Source organism: Scatophagus argus, chromosome 13 (assembly GCF_020382885.2).
Source record: "Scatophagus argus isolate fScaArg1 chromosome 13, fScaArg1.pri, whole genome shotgun sequence".
NCBI classification, from domain to species: Eukaryota; Metazoa; Chordata; class Actinopteri; family Scatophagidae; genus Scatophagus; species Scatophagus argus.
In genome coordinates, this window is record NC_058505.1 from 8,618,229 (window position 1) to 8,633,256 (window position 15,028).

At 37.9% G+C, this 15,028-nt stretch overlaps 1 protein-coding gene across 3 annotated transcripts in view; it reads left to right on the forward strand.

The window, feature by feature from the left end:
• pth1r (parathyroid hormone 1 receptor) overlaps positions 1-14,887 on the forward strand; it is a 48,024-nt gene extending 33,137 nt beyond the window's left edge. For all 3 annotated transcript variants that reach the window (XM_046408112.1, XM_046408113.1, XM_046408114.1), the window contains 9 exons: positions 1,600-1,694; positions 3,555-3,741; positions 8,462-8,615; positions 9,049-9,109; positions 10,136-10,202; positions 10,356-10,450; positions 11,004-11,145; positions 11,542-11,583; positions 11,676-14,887. In XM_046408112.1, the coding sequence (XP_046264068.1) occupies positions 1,600-1,694; positions 3,555-3,741; positions 8,462-8,615; positions 9,049-9,109; positions 10,136-10,202; positions 10,356-10,450; positions 11,004-11,145; positions 11,542-11,583; positions 11,676-12,038 (1,206 nt within the window). In that variant the 3' untranslated portion in view covers positions 12,039-14,887. The remainder of the gene's footprint in view (positions 1-1,599; positions 1,695-3,554; positions 3,742-8,461; positions 8,616-9,048; positions 9,110-10,135; positions 10,203-10,355; positions 10,451-11,003; positions 11,146-11,541; positions 11,584-11,675) is intronic.
• The last annotated feature ends 141 nt before the right edge of the window (positions 14,888-15,028 follow it).

The following is a 15,028-nucleotide window of genomic DNA, read 5'->3' on the forward strand; positions in this document are numbered from 1 at the left end:
TTATTTGAAGTGTCTGACAACATTATGGAAAGGGTCCCTCCAGAGATAGACGTTTTTTTGGTTTTTTTTGGTTTTCTTTTTTTAAACCAGAAACAGCAGTTTTAAGGCTCTCCTCAAAGCCATCAGACAAAAGCAGGTCATCACTTCATTCAAATTCCACAGGAACAAAATAACACTCAAAAAAGTCATAACAAATGTTTACCAGATTTGATGCAAAAATATTCTGGTTCTAAACATCACCATGAGAGGTCTGTTTTAGTTTTGATTTTTACTAATTTTATCCAACATCTGCTCTCCCACATACACTTTCCTCTTCCCCTGCTTGAATGTGGTGTCGAGGATGTGGGCATAACCTCATCATGGTGCCCCTCAATTTCTTTCTGACTTCAGATGTTTGTGTAAATAGGCTCCTTATGGAGCGGTTGCAGCAGTTAATGACAAATACATATGCAAGAATAATAGTCCCACCATGCAGCACAACTGTCACACTGTGAACCACCACCACTGGACTCAGACACTGGTTCATTTGGCACAGGATCCTGGTGGTAAATTATAACAGCAGTGGAGTATCTGGTTACATCACTCAGGGATATTGGCCTCTTCAGCATGTTGACGCACAGATGGCCTGGTTAGTGGCTCTCCTTACAGTGTCCTGGCTGCCAGCTCACTGCTGGAAGATCAAACCGCCCCATCCAGCCTTTCTCAGCTCTGAAACCTATGTCAAATGCTGTTTCCATCAGTTACATCTGGACGTTTGAGACATTTCTGTCACCAAATGGAAATGTATGTTAATGTTTAGTGTGAATGTTACAGATGTTTTCCCTTTGTCTGTATTTTGACTTTGCCCCTTTTTACAAATATGCCATTTGTAATAAAATCACTATCTCAATGTTATGAATGACAAATAACACCCTTAAAACTTAAACAAAGTCTTCAAACAACCCAGCTAAAAAATTATTTATTTCCTGTATGCTTAAAATGGAACAAAGGTCTGCCAGTTATTTTCCAAGATGACAGAGTGCATACGATGTTATTTTTCTGCCCGAAGCTTATCTGTTGTACATGAGCATATGAATATAGGCTATTGCTAACAAAATTAATGTGTTTTTTTTTGTGCTCATTGCACTCCTATAACTTTATAGGCTACAATGTTACTAGCAATCTCTTCACATAAATATAAGTCAAATCTTCAGTCTTTTGTCGAATAACATGAACATAACATGAATAATCTAATCCTACACAGCCAAACTGTTACATTTATTAAAGCTTTTGAATAAAATAAAATTGTAAATATGTGTAAATATTAAACATATGCATTTTTTTTTTGCTCACAGAAACAAACATTTTTTACAGTGTACCATATTCGCATAGTCCAGTTGTCCTGCTTACCGATGCTATTCATTATGTTCTACACACAAATACCTGCTTGTTCGCCACATTATGTTTTTGCAATAATATAAATTTTTATAGTTTTTCTTTTAACACAAGAACAAGTTAATCTCAGTAAATAAATGGGATGATTTTCTATTGGCCTTTAAGGTTTCTTGATTTTATCCGTTTTCTCTGTTAACATTCTAACAAAGTGTGCTCTTCCAACAGGAGGTCTTTCACCGTCTGTATCTCATCTACACAGTGGGGTACTCCATCTCTTTGGGATCACTCATGGTGGCTGTTGTCATCTTGGGATATTTCCGGTGAGTTGACGCCGCCAATAGAATTTTTCCAATCAACCACGGACACCCCCAAGAGGAACAGGGTCATAAATCAATGTAGGGCAGCTGCAGAAGGGTTCAAAAGAAGGAGTATAAATGTTTCATGGCCTGATGGTACAATTTCTTATCATGCCATTTCATCGGTCGTGAGCATACAGTGGAAGCATACTCATTTCATGATGACCTAATGGAAAAAAAGAGGCTTTATCATGAAATCACGCAATTTGCCATAGCTGCCTAGGCATGCAATGCAGTTTACTTAGCATCATGGAAACAGCATGAAGCATGCAAACTGTGTCAAACATTACCTTTGACTTTTCCTTTGGCTTTTAACATGATATGTCTACCTTTGAGGAGGAGACTGCCTCCAGGCTTGCAGTAATGCATCCTCCATTGTCTGACATTTAGGTCCTTTTAGGTTATTTTCATGCTGATTTTAGTTTAAGCAGCCAAAGCTTGGATATTGATTTTACAATTCCATCAAGCTTAGAAAGAACACAGATCTTAAACCACAAAGGGTGCACTTCTTTCATTTTCCCCCCACTGAAACATACAAAGAAGATGAAATAAGTTCTTAAAAGATGTGAAGGATTGAGAGTTGTTACTGAATTAGAAGAGCTTTTCTTCTGTTGTAGAAATTTAAGAGATAAAAGCATTTGCCACAGATGTTGTATCAGTCTTATCTTGACCCTCTTACCTGAGAGGCAACATAGCTTAAATGAAGGAAAACCCTACAACAAGGCTGAATTCATTTTTTGTGCAGCAGCAGTCCGATTTTTTTTTTTTTTTGCCAGCTGATTAATGCAGGGAGGACGTGTTATTATTTGCTTATTTTGTTTAGCACAGGGAATATCAAGAATCGATGTGAAGGCGCTGTTTACCAATGTTCCTACCAGCGTGACTTACCATACAGGCGAGTAGTCAGAAGCCTTTAGGAACGCTCCCAACTGGCACCAGGAAATCTATGGGCCAAATGAGTTTAATAAGTTATCCCAGGGGCCCATCTGACATTCTGGCTCTGTGCTCCGGAGCACTCCAGCCATGTCTCCCCTTCAGCATGTCAGCTTGTAGACAGGAGAGCTTATAAATGTTTTCCAAAGAGAGAAAAGGGATATTTCATATTAGCAGTTGTGTTCAGTATTTTTCACCAGGGAAATGTACGCTAGATTAGTTTTCGCCCACCACTCCTAAATCAATAGTTCTCTAAAGGTAGCTTTTCAAACATTTAGCTCAATAATGAGAAAGAAATAGTTAATAATGGATAGCAGTGAGCTTATTTCAGTGTCCAGTAAAAAAAAAATTTCTAATGAGACAAATATTATAGTTCAAGTTGGCTTTTGGAATTAAAAAACATGTAATATTCAGTAAATATTATCATTGACTTTTTTTCCACTGGCCTTTTATTGATGTAACCTTTATGGCCATTGGTCCAGCAGCCTTAATCTAATACTGGAGCATGACCTCAGAAAGGCCCACCGCACAGTAAACACTCAAGACAGTATGTTTTAGAAGAAATTTTGAGAAATAAACTTGTGCTTGTCTGCAAGGAAATTCGCATGCTTTTCTCGACACATGCTTGCAATTTTGTTTTTACAGCTCACTTTGAGCCGAGCAATTCAATATTTGTGCGTTTCGAGCTCCTAAATCTCAAGAATGTGTTATAGTCAGCGTGGAATTCAGCTGGCTCTAATTAGGATGAGTATTGTTCATGTGTTATGTGAAAATGCTAACATGAAGGTGTGCCATCCCACACGTGCTCACACACATAGAAACACCACAGACACAACTTTGAGCAGAGCTGTTTTGATCTCACCATCTTTCTTTGTTTTCTTTTCCCCCCAGGCGATTACACTGCACCAGGAACTACATCCACATGCACCTATTTGTGTCATACATGCTAAGAGCGATAAGTATTTTTGTGAAAGATATTGTGCTCTACTCCGGATCGGCCTTAGAGAACATGGAAAGAGTCACAGTGGAAGACCTCAAGTCCATCACTGAAGCTCCGCCAGCCAACAAAACACAGTTTGTAAGTACACAAATACTAAAACATACATGTGGGTGAAAAAAATCACTCTGTCTTTGAAGATATACGAAGAGAGGAAAAATCAGAATTTTAAATTTAGCAAGACTCATATAGTAATTGTTTTCAGTTAGCGTACATGCTGTACAGTATGGTAGGATTACGGTGTAAAATAAACATTATGGCCAATAATGGAATTTCCCTTTTCCTCTTAACAAAACAATATCAAGACTCATCCTTTTCTGATAGCATTTCATGCTATAATTTGATTTGCAGTATCCCAGGGCATTAAACATTTTGCCTCCAAAAGAGGAAGTGGTATTTTGCAGTCTCACCTGCTTTTCCAGCACTGGAGAAAATAAACTGTACATTTTGTCACAATGCCAAGCATTTACTCGGCCCCTACTTGGCTTTCCCCTTTTCAGAGTCAGTTTTAAAAAATGGGTGAAGACTGGGTGCTTTTCATGCATGCTTTAATGCGCAAACAAACAATTTGCATGCAATATATTTAGTGGACACTTTTATCCTGGGGCTCTTCAAAATGATATATGCTGGATAGAAACCACTTCATTAAAGTAGGTTACTTATGTGACACAGTGAAGGAACATAGATTTTGTTTGTTTGTGCTTGTGTATAAATTAAATTTGGAAAATTTAAAATTTTTTGGACATCATAATTTGATGAATCTGATTCCTGCACATCTGCCTTTCATGTCTTGGATTATTGCAGTTGGTCTAGTCTGGGCTGTTAGATAGAACAGGAACAACCAATAACAGCAACAAAACTTCACTGGCAGGAACTTAACAATCAGCACCTTTGTGAATCAGTTTTATTCCTGAATCAAGAGAACATAATGTTCATAGAAAAAAAAAAAAAAATTAAAATCACAGACCTGCGTCTCTGGGTTAAAGCTGTAAAATTCAATTTAAAAAAAATGCCCCATGGTAAAACCCCTGCTGTAGCCCGACAATGTTTGTTAGAATACAAAATGACAATTATAAGAGTGCTAATGAGTAAGAAGAAGCACTAATGCTGAGTGCTCAAGTACTCATGGCATGGCAATACAGCAGTTTAAGCTGGAGTCGGGTAACTATATAGACCCTGAATAAATCAATGGCTGACTAAATCAGTATGGCCCACTGGGATTTACTCACATCATGTCAGTACTACAGCACATAATACGAACTGGATTATTACCAACCTCTGTCCAAACAAAAATAATCTACATTAACAGAAATGTCACTTTCAATAATCAATCAGTATTTCGATCATTTCAATCTTAAAGGCACAGTTCCTGGATACTCATTTTAAACCTGTATGTTTATGTGACATTTAATTTATTCATTTATTCATTTTCAGTCAACTTAGTCAATAGCTTTTGTGGCTCCCGGTTACTGCTGCTGTCCAGAACAACCCGGTGGGGCCCAGGGGAAATTCACGTGTTTCAAAACCAATTAAAACAAGTAACTTTATCACAAAAGCTACAGCTCACTCCTGTGACACCACCACCACCACCTCCTTTTCCAATAATCTCTGCTCTGATTCTTGACAATCATTACATTGTTAGCATGTAGGTGGTTTCACAGCCAGTCAACTGGAACAAAACATCCACATCAACCTCCAATTTGTATGTATTTGTTCTTTCTTTCTTGTGAAGGGCCAAACACTAAATACACACTTTTCCATATACATGTGCTTGCTTGGCTTAATTTGAGCAAAGTGGTGTGTCAACCTAGAGGTACATAGTTCTGCTTCTCCATTACAGCAGGGCTACCCATTTGAAGGGACGCCTTCAACTGATGACGTGCTGTAGCTCCTCATCTAACTATCTCACTGTGGCTGTTTCTGCTTGTGGTCTTCTCATCTGCAGCATTATTGAAGATTAGCCACAAACAAAACTTCTCTAATTCTGTGTTACATTCTTTAATCTAAAAGTCTCCTGTTATTTTGTTATTTAAAGGCTTTAATGTTGAAGCAGTGAAATCAGGGAATGTTAAGTAACTGAAAGTGAACATTACAAAACAGTAAAATAAAGCAGATTGGGTTGCAGGAGAGGAACTAAACTCCAACTCCAACCTTGAACAGAGGTTCAGCTAGAAGCAAGAAAAGTACTGAGAAAAGTACTGAGAGAGACTCAGAGTGTCTTCTGAGTCTTTAAAAAGGTGGAACCTTGAACAGAGGTTCAGCTAGAAGCAAGAAAAGTACTGAGAAAAGTACTGAGAGAGACTCAGAGTGTCTTCTGAGTCTTTAAAAAGGTCTTTCTCTCTGGTCTCCAGTCTGAATACTGGATGTGAGGTTATGAATGACAAGCTCAGAAAAAGGAATAAAGCAAACTGCTATTCTCAAATCAAGTGCTTCATATTCATTCAGTATATGTTCTTACTTTGTGTGATATATCTGCTCTAATCATACTTGTAAAATAAAAAAAAATACTTACAAAGCCTGAAGTTTTACCTTTACCTTTTAGCTTTACATTTATTAAAGAAAATTCATTTGAAAAGCAACTCAGTAATGATTCCAATACAAAATACATGTATTGTATGGTTAAAAGGTCGTTGTGGTGAGGTCAGAGTCATGGATGGCTGTGGAGAGCATTTAAGCTGCAAATACAGTGCATCCGCAAAGTATTCACACCGCTTTGCTTTTTGCACATTTTGTTATGTTAGAGTCTCATTCCAAAATGGATTAAATTCACACCCTGTGATCAATGCTTTGTTGAAGCCCCTTTAATTGGCAGCAATTACAGCCTCAAGTCTTTTTAAATGTGATGATCCTATAAGGTTAGCACACTTATTTTTGGGCAGTTTCTCCCACTCTTCAACACAGAACCTCTCAAGCTTCATCACCTTTGACTGCATGGCTTGATTTGCACTCTGACATGCACTGTCAACTGTGAGGGCTTATATAGACACGTGTGTGCCCTTCCAGTCATGCCCAATCAACTGAATTTACCACAGGTGGGCCCAACTCAAGTTGTAGAAACCTCTGAAGGATGATCAGTGGAAACAGGATGCACCTGAGCTCAATTTTGAGTGTCATGGCAAAGGGTGTGCATATGTACATGTTACATTTTTTGTTTTTCATTTTTGAGAAATTTGCAAAAAAATCAAGCAAACCTGTTTCACATTATGAGGTATTTTGTGTAGAATTTTGAGGGAGAAATCTAATTTAATACATTTTGGAATAAGACTGTAACATAACAAAATGTGGAAAAAGCAAAGCAATTTGAAGACTCTCTGGATGCACTGTATATAATCCCCAACAATGTTGGCCTGCCGCTACAAATGAAAGCAACCCTGACCTTTCATCTGCAGCTGCTTTGTTACGCTTATGTTGTGATTTACATCCGCCTCCTCAAAATGCGTCCCTCTCCTAGTTTTTGATAGCTTGAATTAATTAATTTGAAATAAATAATAAGGCTACTCTTTTCTTTGCAGAATTAGTGTTAGTGGTCTAGTTAGAAAAAAATCTCAATTTAACAGACAATTTATGCACAGGAGAACAGGTGTATAAATAATTGTTCTTGGATTTTTCATTTTAATTAAGATTTCTTTGTTTTTTTCCACATACAAATCTATAAACATAAGCTCTATATACATCATTCAGATCATTACACATCTTACAAATCAATATGGCTTACATCCTGGCATGCAAGTCAGTACATTTCTAGTCCATACGCTCACTGTTCACACTCTCTACAAATCTGATTATGGAATTCTATATCTATGATAGAGGAGAGGTTGAAGCCAGAGATTATGGAGGTGTTCAGTAGTGAAGTAGTGAGGTAAAGGACATAAATCGATACATCATTACAAGCAGTATTCTAAATTATGTTTAGAATACTGCTAGTACATAAGTAGAAAAGCTTACAGTAGGTGGTAGCAGGTACGCCCCAGTTTACAAAGAAGACGCAGCAGGAGTACATGAAGGTGTAGGAAACTAAGCTGTAGATGTACTGCTGTGAACCAGGACAGGATTAGATTGAGGATTAGATGATTAAACTATTGAAATATTAATGAGGCTCGTTTTCAAAATATATTTGGCGGAAAGTAAGTGTTAAATTAATTGCGCACTAAAAAAAGAATCATCTGTAAATGTGTTGTTTGATTTAACCGACTCAGCGGATAAAAGAATCAATTAAAAAGATAAAAAATAAAGATAAAAGATAAAAGATAATTAGTTGCACAGCCCAAGACTTTGTCTTAGTTGGAGCCATATAGCGAGAGGCTTGGGTTAACCTTCTGTCACAGCAGCACTGGTAACACCTGATAAGCTATCAGCTAATATGAGTTTTAATATTTACATTTTGATAACTATACCCAGTGAGGGTCCAAGCCCTCAGTCAGGCAATTTTTGAACAGGAATGGCACTAGTTAGGCATCAAGGCCACATGGTGACACTAGATGAGAGTGCAAGGAATACATGTCTGCACAAAACTCCATGCAGATCTATTCCGTAGATGTCAAGTGATTTATTTTCATTTCTGTACAAAATTATGTCAGATTTATTTTATCAAATCCTTTAAATAGCTGTTGAGATCTTTTGGTCTGGGAGACACAACAACAGCCTGACATTACTGTCCTGAGAACCATGTCGCTTGTGTGGCTAAAAACTATTATGTAGTATTGAGTATTTGAGTATTATGAAGTATTTGAAAAATGTAATTGTTTTTGTGAGTGTGGGTATTAAATAAATCTGTTCTCTGTGTTTGTGTGTGTGTGTGTAGATTGGCTGCAAGGTGGTGGTGACCCTGTTCATGTACTTTCTGGCAACAAATTACTACTGGATCCTTGTGGAGGGGCTGTACCTCCACAGCCTCATCTTTATGACCTTCTTCTCGGACAGAAAGTATCTGTGGGGATTTACTCTGATTGGATGGGGTGAGCTTGGCTTCATTAACATTTTACATCCATACACGTGATTACAATGTGATTAGTAGACTTAGTACCATGCAAATTAACTCATACAGAAGGTATTTTATTTTTGATGGTGTAATTTATTATGCAGAAACTTTGGGAGAACAATGAGTGGTGCCGTCAAATCCCTTGCATATATTCTATGATTAACAAAGTGGAAACCAAGGCAAATGACTTATGTCTTTGTAAAAACATGGGTTTTACAGTTCCTGCATTGTACACACTGTGCGTGTAAGTTACGTAAGCACAGCGCATACAATGTGGATGCTGTTCAGCCCAGGTTCTACCCGTATGACCAAGTTATGGACTTCTTGTTTCATCATTAGGAGTATTTTGTCACACTGATGGCCATTTTATAAGTTTTTTTTAAACAATTTTTTAATATTTTATTTTTCAGGAGTGCCTGCTATGTTTGTGACAGTTTGGGCAACTGTGAGAGCCACATTTGCAGACACAGAGTAAGTGTGCATAAGTAATAAAGTCAGATTCTTGGTAAGCCTTACAACAAAACACTATGATGATGAGTTACTTGAAACAAGGAAAGCAGGTGCAAAGTATGTTTTGCCCACCTGATGTGGTATCTTCAGTTTCAGTCATCTGAAATCCAAAGAAAAAAAGTCTAAAACTATCAGATAATATTCAGAATTCCTGATTACTGATTACTAGCAGTGAATTTCTGGATTGAAGATTCACTCTCCACTTTGGCTTCCACTTATGAAGTAGAAGAGTGGCCCTAACCCTCCCCTTACTGGAAATATGTGCGGTTACCACATTGGTCCTGTACCACAGTCGAACATTGAAAACTCTGGAGCTGACAGTTTATGGCTATGCTGGTGTACAGCAGCTGTCCACAGGATCTAAACCACTTATTTCATTCTTCAGTTAAAGGGAGAAGCAGAACATTTCTGCCTCCATTCCACCTTCCACCTGCTTTCGCTTCTTCTCCGTTCTGGCAGGAAAGGAATTTGGCTTAAGAGCAAAATCTATTCACAGTATGCCACACTGGTCATTATCAACCTGCTCTCTGTACTTTTTTTGTTCATAGATCTAGGAATCCTGTCCACACAGGCTACATAAATACAGCGAAAAAAAATAGAAGACATGATCTCAGTGTCCTCGTTGGAAGCTGCAGCTCTATTTAATGGCATGTGACAGTTTGGGCCAAGAGAACTGTTTGGGTACCAACTAAAAAAAGACACAGATGTTGTTATTTCCATGCCTCAGCGCAAACTGAAAAATCTTTTCAGAACAGCAAAAACCCTTGATCATGAAGAGGGCTTTATGTGAAGCCCAGGAGCAGTGACTCAGATCATGAGGAATGAAGGCCTGAAACAAATATTTATTTTGACAAGCTGAATTCATTTCTGAATGGCAATAATTAGAGTCACTAGAGTAGAACAGAGGGATCCTGGATTGTCACACCGAGAAGCTTGGGCCTTATTTATCTCGTGCTGATCCATTTTGTTTTTGTTGATCTTCTGCAGGTGTTGGGATTTGAGTGCAGGCAATTTGAAATGGATATATCAAGTGCCCATCTTGGCGGCTGTAGTGGTGAGTGCATGTTCACTGCTTGCACCTTTCCCCCGCTGTGTAGTAAAGCACAGTGTTTCAGTGCACCTGTGGCATTATAGCTGTTGGATAAGACACCTTATTAGGTTTGAAATTACCCTTAATTGTAACATTATGTTTCTATTTTCTCTTCAGGTCAATTTTGTCTTATTTCTGAACATCATTAGAGTCTTGGCAACTAAACTACGAGAAACAAATGCTGGAAGGTGTGACACAAGACAGCAGTACAGGTACTGAGTATTAGCATTGTTTAAAATGATTCATTTCTGAATCCTACAAACCAGCTGTTCCTCTTGAATCATTCATCATATGATGATGCACTTGTAATCTGCTTCACAGCCGTCATGATGAACCCATGAATTCCTTATTCATGACGAGACAGGCTCTAAAATGGGGATTATAGTGTAAATAACAATGTCCCTTGACTGTCATGAACCCAGTTAAGGCTGCAACTCATGATTATTATCATTACGGTCTCATTTCATACATTGTTGAGTCTCTAAAATGTTGGAAGATGGGGAAAAACGACATGACAATGACACAAGAAATACATTTTCCAAGGTGAAATTTTCCCATTGCTTGAAAAGTAGCAAATCCCATTTCAGATGCTGGAAGCAGATAATGTTTTGCAATTTCTCTACATAAATGACTTAAACCTACACTTAAATAACTCGGCCCTGCTGTTTTCACTTTATGTTTTAGCTCTATAATGTGAGGAGGTTTTGCAAATTAACACATAGTATTTTGACAGGATTATAAAATTGTACTGTTTTATTATTACAGAAAACTGCTGAAATCCACATTGGTGCTGATGCCACTCTTTGGTGTCCACTACATTATATTCAATGCCATGCCGTATACAGAGGTGTCAGGAATTCCCTGGCTCATCCAGATGCACTATGAGATGCTGTTCAACTCCTTCCAGGTAAAGCTGTCGCAGTCAGACTAATGCTAATTTAGCTCTCAAGATCTCAATAAATGTTAATGTATTTTTTTCAAGTTGAACAAACACGGATGGACTTTATCAAGTGCTCTGGCTTAAAATGTCTTCATCACCAAAAACAATCTCAGAAAAATAAACATTTCAGAAAAACACTGGAAGGGAACGGTCCCCAGTGTTCATTAGTTGCTTATTGTTGGGATAATTGCTTGTGGTTAGGTCTTAAGATAAAGCGGAAAAGAGATTAGCTCATGATTTAAAATATGATACAAAATATGAATTTATACAGCCAAAACATCATCATGTGCACACAGAAGATAGTTGGCCTTGAAAGAGATGATTGAAATGAGATGAGTGAAATCTTTCTCCACTCTTTTCCAGGGATTCTTAGTGGCAATTATATACTGCTTTTGCAATGGAGAGGTAAGAACTCTGAAGGTTTTATATTTTACACAAAAAAACTCCAGCGTGATATTTAAGCTCTTATGTGGCTAAATAATGTCTTCTCTTATAAGGTGCAAGCTGAGATCAAAAAGTCCTGGAGCAGGAGGACTCTGGCACTGGACTTCAAAAGAAAAGCTCGAAGCGGCAGTAACACTTACAGCTATGGACCAATGGTGTCACACACCAGTGTGACCAACGTCACTGCCAGAGGCCCGCTGGCCCTCCACCTCACCACGAGGCTGGGACCGGTGCCTGTGAACGGGCACCGAAACCTTCCCGGATACGTGAAGAATGGCTCAGTCTCTGAGAACTCTATACCTTCTTCGGGACAGGAGCTTCACATTCCTGATGAGGAGCATTCAGCACATACACGACCCTGCGAAGATGAGAAACCCTCACCTGTGGTGGAGGAGGAGAGGGAGACAGTCATGTGACTTCCAGGACAGCTGCATGTAGGGATGAAAACAGGGTGGGGACGGGGGACTAATCATGAAACAGTCTCAGGATGGTCTGAAGGGGATGGCTGCATGCACCAACACTGCCAGTTTTTTCCTCCTGTGAATTGAACCAGAACATTGCTGAGAGATGAGGCTCAAAGCAAAAAAAGGGTGTTTCACTTATGTGAGCTTGGCCGCCTTTATTTGAGGGATACCGACCCTCATAGTTGTGGCAAATACTCTCCTCTCTTTCGCCAACCACCTGCCACAGTGAATGTGTAAAAAAACAACATGAAAACAAGACTGACGTTTTTTATTTCTTTTCCACTGCCATAACTGTTGTTATCTTGTTTTGCTTTTTATTTTTTTAGCAAATGTCTTGTGCTCAGCGTTTGTACGTAAATCAAACTGGGGTTAGTTACAGTAGTTACCGGGAACAGCCTTAATCACCGATGTAAAGCCAGGTGGATTTTGAGTGGCACATGTGTGGGCAATATCATCAGCGAGTTTTCGGATTAAGTCTGTGTGGGTACACTGAGTGTAGGCTCGGCTTATAAAAGTATTGATGTGCTACTATTTTGAGGCATCTGTTCATGCTTTCTGGCATGGTATCTCATTTGTTCTGCATTGACTTAAATCCACTTCATTGTAAAAGGGAAGGTACTCAGGTAATTGAAGTCCTCTGTTGTTGCACACCTATTTTTATACTTTTAAAGTGGTGTTTTAGCATGGTCGGCATTTCTCTGAGGATGTTGGTTTGTTATATAAGGCTGTGTTAAATCACTTTTCTTTTTCCAAATGTTGTACTGTTTTTTTTTTTTCTGTTTAAAAGCTCAGCATTCATCTCTTTTAATCAGAACAGACGTCAAAGAGTTCAAATGAATGTTTCATATTCAGATTTTCTCCAAAAATACCATCACACACACACACACACACACACACATATACACACTCAACATGATGCCAAAGTAAGAGTCTTTCTTTGACAACTGTTTCTCTCTTTCAGTTCAGCGACAGTATCATATGCAGTATCACATTTTTCAAAGCAGGAGATCTAATTTAAAAACACAGGGGGCAGGAAACGGTCACCTATTTCAGTGGAATCTTAATTAGATCAAGAACCCCAGAAAATTCTGCTGGAATTCCAAGAGTGACGAATATGGTGGATATGAAGGAAATAAACCCAGAAATGACTAACATAGAGTAATTTTATAGACAGTCCAGTATTGTGCTGCTTTTTGATGTATAGACAAGTCACAATGTTTACAAAGATCAGAAATACATTCTAATTGTGAGCTAATAGTATTCATGTGTCTGGATAATATAAAGCTATGTTTCAGTGTATATTTTTTCATGTGTTTGTTTATGGAATGTTTGCAATAACTGATTCTGTATATAGTCCAAAACAAAACTGGTGAATATATGTACAGGTGACAGAGGGCATTCAAACGGACATTTAATGAAGCATTCAACAAGTTATTTTAAGACTCTGTACCTTCTTATTTACAGCACTTAACTGGCAGAGTTTGCGGGTTTTGTCATAGCATCTATTATACCAAAGAAGAGAAGGCATGATTTGCCGCCAGAGAAGTTATTTTGTAGCAATTTTTCTTTGTTCTGTTTTCATCCACCATCTTGTTTACAGTTAGCAAAAGGTCTTAAAGTTGCAGTAAAATCACCCTCCATGAAGAAAAAAATGTTGCTGGTGGACAGTGTAGGAAATTGTCCAAATAAAAGTGTGACATAGAGTGCTGACACTGATTTGCACTTTCATGTAAACACAAGTGAAGCAAATGAGAAAATCAAATACAAATAATGAACTAAGGCCATTTATATTAAAGGAAGTTTTGTTGGTCTTAATCCTGCACTTAGATTTTTAGATCAGATTCACCTAAATGGAGTTTACTTCACACAAATTTCAGCTAATATGTGACCAAAGCTAATATGTGCTTTTTTACACATCTGGTATCCTACATTTTTCTTTTTCTTTTTCTTTTTTTATTTTACATCATACAGTACTGATCAGCTCTATTTTCCTCTTGTTTTACACTTAACACTGACTGACTGACTACCCTGGCTTTCCAGTTTTGGTCCACATGGTGCTAGATTCTTAAAGGTGTATGCCAGGACTCAATTTTGAAAGGTTAAAACGGGGCCTCTTTCAGTTTGTACTGCCTCTATCCAGCAGATTTATAAATGAAATTACTTTTAAATAAATCAGACACTGTTCACTGATTTCCCCTTTAGCAGTTTTTTTGAAGGATGTGACTTGTCAAAGTCTTTGGATTGAAATTGGACCTGACTTTGAAGGGGATCGGTTTTTATTGCTACTCAAGGTGGAAGGATTGAATACAACGGTCACTGCAGGTGGCTACAGGCAAAAGGAAAAGACTGAGGTTGAGGGAAACCTCTGTCGCTGACCTTTACAGTATCTTACTGTATTTAACTAGCTTCTTTTAGCTGGCATTCGTTGCGTTTTTCACCTTTCTCTGAAAACCTAATTCTGACTTTGTGCCCCAGTACAGTTGTATTACAGACAATATTTTAAAATGCAGCTGACTGAAGTGGTTGCTCTTAACATTAAATTTGGCTCTCCACTAATTGCCATTGGCCAATTAAACATTATGTTGCTGTTGTTTAATACAGACAGTTTAACAAAAAAAAATAAAAAATAAAAAGACGGCTGATATCAGAGCATGAAAATATTTTATTAAAAAAAAACACTTGGAAAATTATATTTGAGCACTTTAATATGCTATAATACAGTATTTTGTTCTGATTGTATCATGTAAAATGATTGTGCTTTGGGATCAAGTGTACAGTAAGGCCAATAAATATAGAGCTAATGTTGTATTTCATTGTTTTCAAATACCTCTCATGGAAGTATAAAATGTGTTGTCTTTTATTTATCTCGTGCCGAAATGTGGAGTCAACATGAGTCTTCAGGCTTTAGATATGTATGTGAGCAGTGTTTGCTAAAGGTACAT